General features: G+C 41.4%; 1 protein-coding gene across 1 annotated transcript in view; it reads left to right on the forward strand.

Annotated features, from left to right (window-relative positions):
• The first annotated feature begins 1,663 nt into the window (after positions 1-1,663).
• LOC103904068 overlaps positions 1,664-11,259 on the forward strand; it is a 16,194-nt gene continuing 6,598 nt past the window's right edge. Inside the window, exons 1-8 of the mRNA XM_019473679.1 lie at positions 1,664-1,760; positions 3,603-3,707; positions 4,430-4,561; positions 6,459-6,608; positions 7,425-7,562; positions 8,250-8,366; positions 9,427-9,534; positions 9,958-10,071. Coding sequence (XP_019329224.1) covers positions 3,679-3,707; positions 4,430-4,561; positions 6,459-6,608; positions 7,425-7,562; positions 8,250-8,366; positions 9,427-9,534; positions 9,958-10,071 — 788 coding nt within the window. The 5' untranslated portion in view covers positions 1,664-1,760; positions 3,603-3,678. The remainder of the gene's footprint in view (positions 1,761-3,602; positions 3,708-4,429; positions 4,562-6,458; positions 6,609-7,424; positions 7,563-8,249; positions 8,367-9,426; positions 9,535-9,957; positions 10,072-11,259) is intronic.

The raw sequence follows: 11,259 nt of genomic DNA on the forward strand, positions 1-11,259 counted from the left end.
TGGGGGGAAGTCGGCGGGGAGGTCGCCCTTCCCTGCCTTCAGCTTCGTCCCCCTCGGAACCCGCGAGGGGGTAGCGGGGAGAGGCAACTGCTGGCAGCTCGCCGCCCCACACCAGGAGGCGTCTCCTCCTCCTGCGCCCCGCGGGCTGGCGCCGTCGCTGAGGGAGCCTCCTTGCCGAGGTTGCTTTGGTCTCCTCTGGCAGTGGGGCTTGGAGTCAAAGATGGGCCGCAGCCCAGGCAGGGGCGTGTGGGCTCGGGTGAAATGCCGTGAGTCCGGCTGGGAGGCACTGGGGCTTGCCTTAAGGCTGACACTGAAGTGGGCGGGGGGTGCAAAGCACTGGAGTTAGATAAATACTGGAATATTTCTAAAAGGCAGGATTTTCTGTTAGCGTTTTTCCCTAGGTTTTCAAATAGCGTTGTACCTAAGGCATGCTAGGTTTCGTGCTTTTTCTTTCTTTCTTTTTTTCTGTTTCTTTCAAGTTTTTAAATTGCGTAATTGTTGTTGAAGGTGGTTGGAGAAAGGTTTTATCTGTTCACTGCCTTTGCAAAAATCGAATGTGTTGAAAGTGTCCTTTTGCCTAGATCCGTGTTTAGGAGTAAGCTATTAGTGCTATGCGTTAGTAACTTTGAGCCCTCTGGGAGCAGGAAACACCCAAAGCCAGTCAGGGTGGAGGAGGAAGGGAAAGAAAACATAGGTTGTTAATCCAGGATTAAAATAACAGAAACCTTCCTTTCCTCTTACTTGTTGACTTAAAAAGTGCAGAGGCCTCGCACATACAGAACAGTATGTTTACTTGCACGTACAGAACAGCAGTATGTTTACTGTGTGGAGTCTGCAATACAGGGTCATTCTCTTAGGCAGGTGGTGGCTGATCTGCCGGTGTGGTCCTTAGCCCAGAAGCCAGGTCTGATGTTAGTAGATGCTGTGACAGTGTTTTGTTTAGAAACCTATCATTTAAGATGTCACCGCTGCCAGAACTGAGGAGGAAAATGTAGATAACTCTTAAACCTTAAGCAATCTCTGGCTGTCCTTCCAGCACGTTACAAGCACCCCACTCTAGCTCCTCATCCCATGCTTACTTGTGAGAACTCTGCAGCAGTGTCTGGTAAAGAATTTCCTGTGTAAAATTGTTTCCACATAAATGTTTGACCTAATTCTCCTTAGATGTGCTGTTTTCCTGTGTTGAAGTGATGTTTCTGTATTTGCCCCTTCTACGAGTTTACTGCTGGATAGAATGGTATATGAATGTCAAATAATGCATTGGTGGCAGAGGACAGTCTATGAAAGTTGGCACATGTCAGCAGTTCCATAAGCACTGGTGACAGTCTTCAGTTGTTTTTTTTCCCCTTTTTGTTTGCAAATAGAGAAAGGGTATACTTTTGGTGATCCAAATATTAACAGTTTATTTTAAAATTCTGATGTCTTAATTGCATTAGTCAAAGGCTTTTTCTCAGCAATTGCATTGTCTAACACCTTTGTTAAGTTAGCGTTGCCTGAATGAGTAAGTTGACACAAATCACATATCTATGCCAAATCAGCATTTTGTAACTATAAATGATGGTATTCAGATTGTCCATATTTGTATAGGCAATGTTCAGTGACTACCAGTGACTTGATCTCTGATGAAAATTCTTATTTTCTAGTTCTGTGCAACATCCACACTGCTGGCATCAAGAACAGGAATGTAGAAGCTGGAATGATTCAGATTCTTTGGTGTTTGATGAATATCAATGTAGACATTTAGACCAATGGCTGGAGAGGTAAGGAATAAATGTGAAGTTTGTTTAAATCTTCACTTTGCTGCACTCTTTTCTTTAGGAATCTGGCAAAACCTTGGACGTGATTAAGTTAAATGTTTTCTAATAATACAGTAGCACAGAGTTAGCAAATGATCTCTGCATTATGCAAGGGTTTGGCTAATTGAAATACATGCCATAATATTAGCAAATATTTCATATGAAGGAGAGAAATGGTATATACTGAGGCAGTAGTTTAAGCCCTTTATTGCCGAGATCTTCAATATTAGTATAAAACTCCAATTGAAGCAATATGCTGTTACTTTTTATGCTTTGCTTACACATCTTTATGTGTAAGCATGGACAAAGCATGATGCTTGTCTCTTCACTTGACAGTGCACTCGGTATATTCAACTGTACTACAGTTTTTAGTAAATACTTTTTTTGTGTGTGTAGTCCAGTACCGAGGGCATTTTGCGATGAGATCAAATTTTATAGGTAGGTAGTTCTAGGAGTATTTTGCTTTGCTTTTGGATATTCTAAAGACCTCCGCTGGAGGAAGTGGTTGAGATTGGTATCCTAATGTCTGACAGGAAGTATGAAGAGTGGCGAGTACTTGGATATGTGCAGAAAACTGAGTAGAATGTAAGTTAGAAGAGATGAAGTATTTTACTGAGGACACATGAAAACTTTTTTTTATATAATTTATATGTCTGAGTATTACATTATATGAAGGCGATTGTCATTTCTGATGGCGTATTTAATATTGCTTCAGTTAATAAATGAATCTTTTCAAGAGCTTAGGAAAGACCTTGTATTCAGGAGTGTTTTCTATGTCTTTGATGCTATCATAAAAAATACTAACACTATGTTATGATTGTGAGTCAAACTGGATGTGCTAGCAGCATTTTGTGTTTCTCTTTTGCTGAGCAGATATGTTCCTTCTTAGTGTGGAATCTTTATGTCGTGTTAAAATGACATTGGCAGCATGGATGGTAATCTCATCTGTTGATGTGAAACTGTTTAGGGAAAGTAAGACTATAAGCTAAATCTACTTCTATATTACTTACGTTAAATGTTGAGGCATTAACATTGAAAGAAGTGGACAGGCTGAAAGCAGAAGTTTTCAGCGCTTCAGAACATTATAGAATTATACAGTTTTCATTTATTATATTTTTTAAGTTAATGAGAAACCTGGTAAGTGTTTCTTCACTCAGAGAACATCAGTGATCCAACTGATTATTTAAGTAAGAACTTCCTGACTCCCTTTTTGGCTTTACACAGCAGAGTTTACATTCTTGAAATGATATGTTGGGATATGATGGTGTCTGACAAAATGTTAGTTCTGCTGATGTGACGGGCATTTTTCTATTTCTTAAGCATCTCGTCTGTCCTTGACAAACTCCTTAGCTGACGACAGAGAGCAGTGACTAATCTGTCCTTGACAAAGTCCTTAGCTGACGACAGAGAGCAGTGACTAGACTGATGATTTTGACCTCAAGTAATTTCATGAATTTTGCTCTTTGATGGAATGGCAGTATTGAGAAGGTCCTGAAGTAGTAGAGGGAAGCATTTGGATTGGCTGAGTTGGGAGTATTTTAAGAGGTGGTCAGGTCTATGTTCTGACATGAAATTCACTTCATGACTATTTTCTTGCCCTGCAAAGTAAAACTGATAATCTTACATCACTGCTGAAGGTGACTTGAGCTGAAATGTTTCAATTTGTTTGACTTTGAACTGAAATGGAGTAGGGGCATGCCCATGGTGTTACAGTTGTGGAGCTGTTATTGTCCACTATTGAAGTTTCTGGTCAGTAAATACGTTATGAGCAACAAACATTCATATTGAGTTCTCATTATTTTCCAGCTCTTCAACACCAGAAGATTCAAGGCCTCTTTCTAGTTGCCCTGACTGGGAAGGTAGAATTGAAGAAGGCAAAACAATGAGGACATCAAATAAAAAAAAGACCAAGTAGGTATTGAATAATTATTAACTATTGTTGCGTTGGTTTTAGCAATAGCCATCTGATGCTCTCCAACTACTTTATATACATTAATGAAGATTTGAAACACAGCCAGGCTGTTTCATATCAAGCCTGAAGGAAGCCTTAAGGAGAGAGTAGCACTGAGAAGTCTTATCTCAAAAGCTACTTGTAACATCGTTTCAAATTCTCTTCCTTTTTCAGCTTAAATTGCATATTCATTACAGCTTTCTGTAAGAGAAAATACTGGAATAGTGAAAGGAAAAATGAAAACCAACCATCAAGGCTTAGAGAGAGAAATGGCTATTAGATCATTCAAACTAGCCTCCTTTATATTATCCATTTTCGCTTTATTGAGTTTAAGCTTTTTCATATTTATGTTAGAAGGTTGGTACACATATGTGCAATAATCGTGTATAATTTGATTTCCTTGTAGGACTAGCTATAAGGTTCTAGTGAGGCAGCTCTAGCACCAGTACCCTCAGGTATATGTTTACTTGTTAAAAACCTGAGCAATTGCATGAACTTGCAAAACCTACTCTTTTTGCTGTAATGATTCATTTGGTTAGCACAACTTTCACTTCTGTAAATTGGTGAAGTAAGAGTTGTGCTTACTGTCTCTCAGAGTAAGAATACATGAATTTCTAGAGTTTGTTTTTATTGTAAAACTATTAAGGTTCTTTTCAACTTAATTCTAATTTTTATTTTTAAGTTCTGTTTCAAGTGATTCTTCTAATCCAGCTGAAAGGGAAACAGATGAAGTGGTTCTGAGGAGAAGACAAAAACAGATCAATTTTGGAAAGAATACCCTTGCATATGACAGATACATTAAAGAAGTTCCAAAGTAAGTTGCACTATGTTGCACATTTCCAAATAAACTCTTATTTGTTCCTGACGTGTGTAGATGAGCACACAGCTTTAGTTCTCTTAAAATTATATGAACAGTAAGTGAAAAAAATTGAATCAATTGATTTCTGTTAAAGAGAAACCGGGTATTTTCTGCATATGAGCAAATTTAGTTAGGGAAAAATTAAAGCTAAATGTTCCCTTTGTGTATTGCTGTTGCTAGTAGCAAACACGCTTTAAATAAATTCTGTATTAATCAGCTCCCTGTGACACTTCTGGTGACTGTGTTGCTAGGCCAGTGTGGTTAATCGATAGCAGGAATTGATTTTTGTTAAAGAGAAACCGGGTATTTTCTGCATATGAGCAAATTTAGTTAGGGAAAAATTAAAGCTAAATGTTCCCTTTGTGTATTGCTGTTGCTAGTAGCAAACACGCTTTAAATAAATTCTGTATTAATCAGCTCCCTGTGACACTTCTGGTGACTGTGTTGCTAGGCCAGTGTGGTTAATCGATAGCAGGAAATGACAGCTTTGAATGAGGACTGAATAAAGCCTTGCATTTAAGTATTGGTAAGAGAGACCAGTCTTCAATGATTCATCAGTAATTAACAAATCAAAACCTGGATTTCTTGCTTTCTCCAGCTGACTCCGTTATGGTAGGACTATAAACAGGATTATTTTGTACTGAATATACAGTTTGAGTGAGCTCTCCAGTAATCTGTGGTGGGCAGGATCTGGGTTTGGTATACTGTCTGAGAAATAGCACTTTCAGCCACTGGGTGATCCCAGACAGCATTGTTACGGTGTCTGCCCAGTGTAGATTCAGTGGAAAGGCATATATATCATTTAGATTTTACCCAGAGAGTGCGGGTACTTTGTTTTCTATACTCCCAAAAGACAAATGCTGTTTAGAATTATAGCAGTCGCCATTGTAATAATGCATGGACAGTGGCGGAACAAAAGTTCACTGAAGATACTTGTGGGTTGACCCCTGCCAGCAGCCAAGTACCCACACAGCTACTCGCTCCTTCCCTCTGCCCAGTGGGGTGGGGAAAGAATAGGAAGAGCAAAGGTGGGAAAACTGATGGATTGAGATAAGCGCAGTTTAACAGGTGAAGAAAAGAAAGGGCGGAAAAAGCAAGTGATGCAAATGCAATCGCTCGCTACCTCCCACAAGCAGAGGGGTGGCCTGACAGTCTCTGGAAGACACCTCCCCCTCTTCCTCTGCCCAGGTTTTTATTGCTGAGCATGACATTATATGGTGTGGAATATCTCTTTGGGTAGAGTCAGCTGTCCCAGCGGTTTCCCCTTTCAACTTCTTGTTCCCCCTCAACTTAGTAGCTGCAGGAGGGGGCAGGGCAGAGTGGGAAAAAGAGAAGGCCTTGAAGCTGTGTAAGCACTGTTCAGCAATAGCCAAAAATTAGTGTGTTATCAGCACTGTTTTAGCCATAAATCCAAAACACAGCACTACAGGGACTGCTATGAAGGAAGTTAACTCCATCCCAGCCAGACTCAGTACAATACTAAATACAAAGAAACTTCACCTGACTCAGGATAACTGAGATAGAAGTAGCTGGAGGCTAGAATATTATTGAAGGGGTATGAGTTATGCTTTTTCTGTTTCATATTTGTCCATGCGCAGTAGGGATCTGCTTTTTGCAGCTGTCAGAGTGCTGGACTAGATGAACCTCTGGTCTGGCTCAGCATGTTATTTTTAGTTGCTTGTGTGGTCTGGTTTTGACAATGTTTTAGAATATACCCATTTCAGTTAAGTGTTTAAAAATATGAAAATTTTATTTATTAGGTTACTGATAGTTGCGTGATCTGATGGACTGAGGATTTTTTTTAAGAATGAGAATCATGTCCTGAAATATAAATGTTACTGTGTATTTACAGGAATCAGCGAATACCAGGAGTTCATCCTAGAACTCCCAACAAATTTAAGAAGTACAGCCGTAGATCCTGGGACCAGCAGATCAGGCTGTGGAAGATAGCACTGCATGCCTGGGATCCTCCTACTGAAGAAACCTGGGATCTGCAGCCAGTGTGTGTATGGGTGAATTAAGTCAGCACCTGTCTCTTGCTTCACAGGAGGACTCTGTATTTCCTTTAGAGCATTCCTAACTGGGAGCAAGAGATCAGGTTCAGAAATGAGAGTCGTCTTGAACGCCTTGTTTTCCTTTTGAATTCTGTTAGTCTTCAAGATATTCCCATTATTTAGTCTAAATTCATCTCCAATGAGGCACTTTGGGGAGGAGGGCTTTCGGTCTGTCTGCAGTAGTACACTCCCTTCCCCTGTGTGTTTACACTGGTCAGCACAAGGTAAAATTCTTTTTCTAGAAAGGCATAGACATAAGCAGAAATTCAGTGATTACTGTTCCCTAACCTTGATAACCTTTCCATCTTTCCTTTTTCTGATGTCAGTGGAACTACCTTTCTCCTGCAATAACAATATGTTAGAGAATTTGAGAAGTGTAAGAAGATTAGAGAGGGATTTCTGTGCTCTCTGCAGGAGAGTGGCAACTGTGTTCAAGATGGATTTTTTTTTTTTTTAATATCTTTTCAGAACTTTGAATTTCTGTAACAAGGCTAGCTCCGCTAACTGACACCACCTAATACTTTACCAGGTTTGGACTAGTAAATTGGGAGAAAGAGTGGAAATACTAGCTCTGTAATTGCATTGTGTAAATAGTTTTGTTGTGTTGTAATTGACCTATGGTGGAAGTTGCAGTTGTTTGCCGTTTGGATCTCATGAGGTGAACTGTTAATTATTACTGCAGCTTAACTGTCTTCTGCTTGGAGTGGTAAGTTAGATGGGTAGTATTTTAAATCCAGGTTTTTTTTTTCCTTTTCTGTTTTTAGTAGTACAGAACCCTCAGGCAGTTCCCAGGAATGGTTCTGCAAAGATCAGGATGTTTCTGGCTCCCTTGTATTTGATGAAAAGCAGAAGAGAAATGAGTGCGAAGATGAATGCAGACAGACCGACTACACACCGGAGAGGTATCAGATAAAACTTTTGTGGTTAACATTGAAATAATTCAATACACGTTGATGCTGTCAGTTTTTTTAGGAAATGTTTAATGAGTGAGGGCAGTTAATGCCTACATTAGGAGTTTGGCACTTTTGCTGTTGAATGTAATCCATCACTGGTACAGAGCGGCAAATGCGGAAGAACTACCAGCGTTACAGAATTGCATGATCAACAGCAGGAAAAGGCGGTCTGTCTTCAGCTTCTCTGTTTATACAGTGAAGTACTGAGGTTTCTTTAACCACTGTTGGCAAGCACTGACAGTAGGATACCTTTTTCAGAAGCAAGAGTGGCCATCCTTAGTTAACAGTGTTACACCTGTCTGCAGAACAGCAGGGAGAAAAACAGTGAAGCACCTCATGCACTTCCCTGTTTACTGAGATATCTTGATCTGGGGGCATGCGTGTGGAGCTGAAAATGGTTCTGCTTCCAAGTTTCTTGTGTGATTGTGACTGGGTTCGCTTTCCAAAATACAATGGAGTGGTTACCAAAATTTGAGCCATTTTCTCTGTGTTCCTCTGTTGTGACTGAAGAATCATGCCTCAAAAAAAAGTCTTCCTGTGTAGCATGTGCCAGCCATTATTTTGCAGAACTCTGATAAGCATTTAAACAGAGATGAAAAATGTTATGTGTGTAAAATCTGTGCCTTATTCTTGTAGTTCCTGTTCTCCTGATTCTTCTCCAGTATGGAAACGCAGAAAAAGAAACAATTCTGACTCCTCTGTGGTTTCAAAGAGCAAAAACCATTATGTGCATATGTACCACACACTGGAAAGGTATGAAATGATTTTCCATATGGAGATTCATTGATATTATGAACCGACTCTTGAAATATGACTGGTATTTATCCCTCCATTTGTTAATAGCTTTAATTTTATCTAAATGTGTGTGCAATTTAATAAGGAGATCATGCCAGAATAATTGTGTTGTGTGATAGCAAATATTTACAGAGCAAAGGTGAAGAAACTTCAGTGTCAGAAGACACAACAGGTTATTTTTTGTGTGTAGACTTAGGCAACACTAATGTGTTATTCTTGATTTCTCATGGAACCTGGTTTCTGCTTCAGAGGTTGTAATTCTGAAATTGTTATGTGTCTGTCATAGTTATTTCCCATACCTCTGAAATGCACTGCATTCTGCTTTTTGGCATACAGAGTTTGTACAGGTTGATGAATGTTATGGTAAAGAAATGGAGCCCAATGTGCAGTCAGAAGTCTATCAGCAAATACTGAAACTTGCTGCCTATTTAATTATTGCCATGTTACGTTTGCTACAGGTGTTACAGGGAATATGTGTTCATGAAGGGATGTGAAAGAAGCTTTGTGTATTTTGATTAAGCTTTTCCCTGCCTTATGAAAGGTGGCATGGAAGAAAATGCTTGTTGGGACAACAAGGAATTGGTCACCCAGCCTGGGACTGGGACAGAGTGAAGTTAATGTTCGAAAATGGATAACGGAAGGGTAGACTTTTTCAGGCTAACACCTTCTTTATTCTAAGTTGTTCAGGAATTTAACTACTCCGCTAGCAATTGGTCTTAATCATATTTCCTTTTTTCCCCCTTCCTAGCTGCTGCATAAGAAGTCTTCCTATAAATGAGAAGTGTTAGGCTATGTAGAGGAGAGCGTGGTTTAACTCTATACAAAGTTTTGTCAGAACCACAAGAAACCTGGAACAATGATTTAAGTTTTTTGGGGTTTAGTAGACTTTTCACGCTAACCTTAGTAAAAATGTTTATACAGGTGTGGTTTTTTCTCTCTACATAGCCCCCTTCAGAAGAATTAAGAGGAACTGTGATACAAAGGTCCATGGTTTCAGACCTTTTCACTTTCTTTCTAGTTTTACTGAATCAGGACATCAGGAGGCTTTTTCAAAGAGCTCAGAGTGGGAAGCCTTTGGTGAAAATGACGAAGTAATGACAGTACAACATGGTATAGAAATAACAAGGTAAATACCATAATTATTATTATGTTCTTTATTGCTTGTGTTGTGAAGGTGGCCTTGGCTTTTTTATCTTCCTTTTCTTTCACTGTTTAATACAACTTTATTTTTTTCCTTCCTTACACTTCCTCCAACATGTGGTATGTTTGGTTCTTCATTTTGTTCTTTGGGTTTACTTGGCTTTTCCCAGTCTGGCTCTCCCATCTATTGCTTTCTGCTGCTTCTGCCATTAAGTAATGCTGGAAGATGCTGAGGCCCTTTCACCCTCTTTGTCTTATGGAAAGCAATGGCATTTTACAGAATTGTTCCTCATGGTTGTTAATAGCCTCTCAGTTGCTAAGCCTAGGAGCTGAAAGCTTCTTCTTTGTCTCCTGAGAGATTAAGTTGTTTTGTAGCTGACAACAATGAGAGTTATTTGTTTTTATGCAGTGACCCAATTCCAGCCAGTTGTTCTTCAGGATGGAACAATCAGAAACAGAAAAAAACCAACTTCTTTCTGCCTGACAGCAAAAGTTGCAGAGATACAGACTGCAGGCTGGAGAGGTATAAAATGCAGCTCGTCAATTGGGGACCTTTTTTTGCGTATTAAGTTAGAAGCATAGTTGCCTTATTGCTGTATTTCAATCCAAGCTTTTATTATAAACATGGGTAACTTTTTTTTTACTATTCTTCTTAGGGGGGTGTTGGCCAATATTTATATGTTGTGTGGTAAAATTCTGTCCTTATGTTCTCGCAGAGAACATAAGGTCACTTACACGTCACTCGCAGAGGCGATCAGCTCCAGTGCAGGTGTGTCCCACAGCGGAGCAGCGGATCGTGGCGTACAGGGGCGCAGGGAAACCCCTGGGGAGCGCAGGGACCCACTGGGAGCCGGCAGCTCTCGCAAGGGCGGCTGACGAGGTGTAAGTGGGGCCAGGAGTAACGGCGGCCACCCCCCACTCTTACAAAAGGCAGCCCCAGGGAGCGCTGCAAACAGGATCGCTGGGACCAGGGTGGGCAAACAGGGTGTGGCGCGTCAGCTAGGGCATGGTGCGGCAGTTCGCACAGCAGTTCCTGTGGGAGGACGTGCAGGGAGGGCACCTCTTCGAAGGAGGGGCATTCCACAGGCTGGGTGGGAGACTTGGAGTACACATAACCCAGCAACCGGGCACCGTTCTGTGACCATCAGCAAAGGTCAAGGGCACTCATCGTACCTGACCCTCAAGGCAGAATGGCAGGCACTCATCTGAGAACAAAGGCCATGGCTCTGGCTGAGGGGTCTGCACCATCTGCCCCAGCGGTGGCCAATGCCTCCACCTGGATGGAGCTCCTGAAAGGAGAGGCTGCAGCGCAGACCTCAGGCTGCAGGAAGTGCCTAGACCTCTCTCCTGGGGCAGGGACAGGTGGCAGACCTGCCTGCAAAAGGTGTGCCCAGGTGGAGGACCTCCTGCAGCCAGTGGCTGAGCTGCAGGAGGCGGTGAGAAGGCTGTGTAACATCAGGGAGGTGGAGAAGGAGTCAGATAGCTGGTTCCAAGCGCAGTCTGCAGTGGACCCACAGCCCACAGCCATGCAGCCAAAAACTCCCCCACCGGCACACACAGAAGGGAGGGGGGCCAATAATGCAGAATAATGGACGGTTGCAACAGCAAGAACCAGCAGAAGGAAGAGACTTCCCCCAAAGCCTGAGGCGCCCTTACAGAACCGCTTCACCACTCTGCAGACTGAAGAGCAAAGACCCATCACATCAGGAGC

Source organism: Aptenodytes forsteri, unplaced genomic scaffold (assembly GCF_000699145.1).
Source record: "Aptenodytes forsteri isolate BGI_AS27 unplaced genomic scaffold, ASM69914v1 Scaffold88, whole genome shotgun sequence".
NCBI classification, from domain to species: Eukaryota; Metazoa; Chordata; class Aves; order Sphenisciformes; family Spheniscidae; genus Aptenodytes; species Aptenodytes forsteri.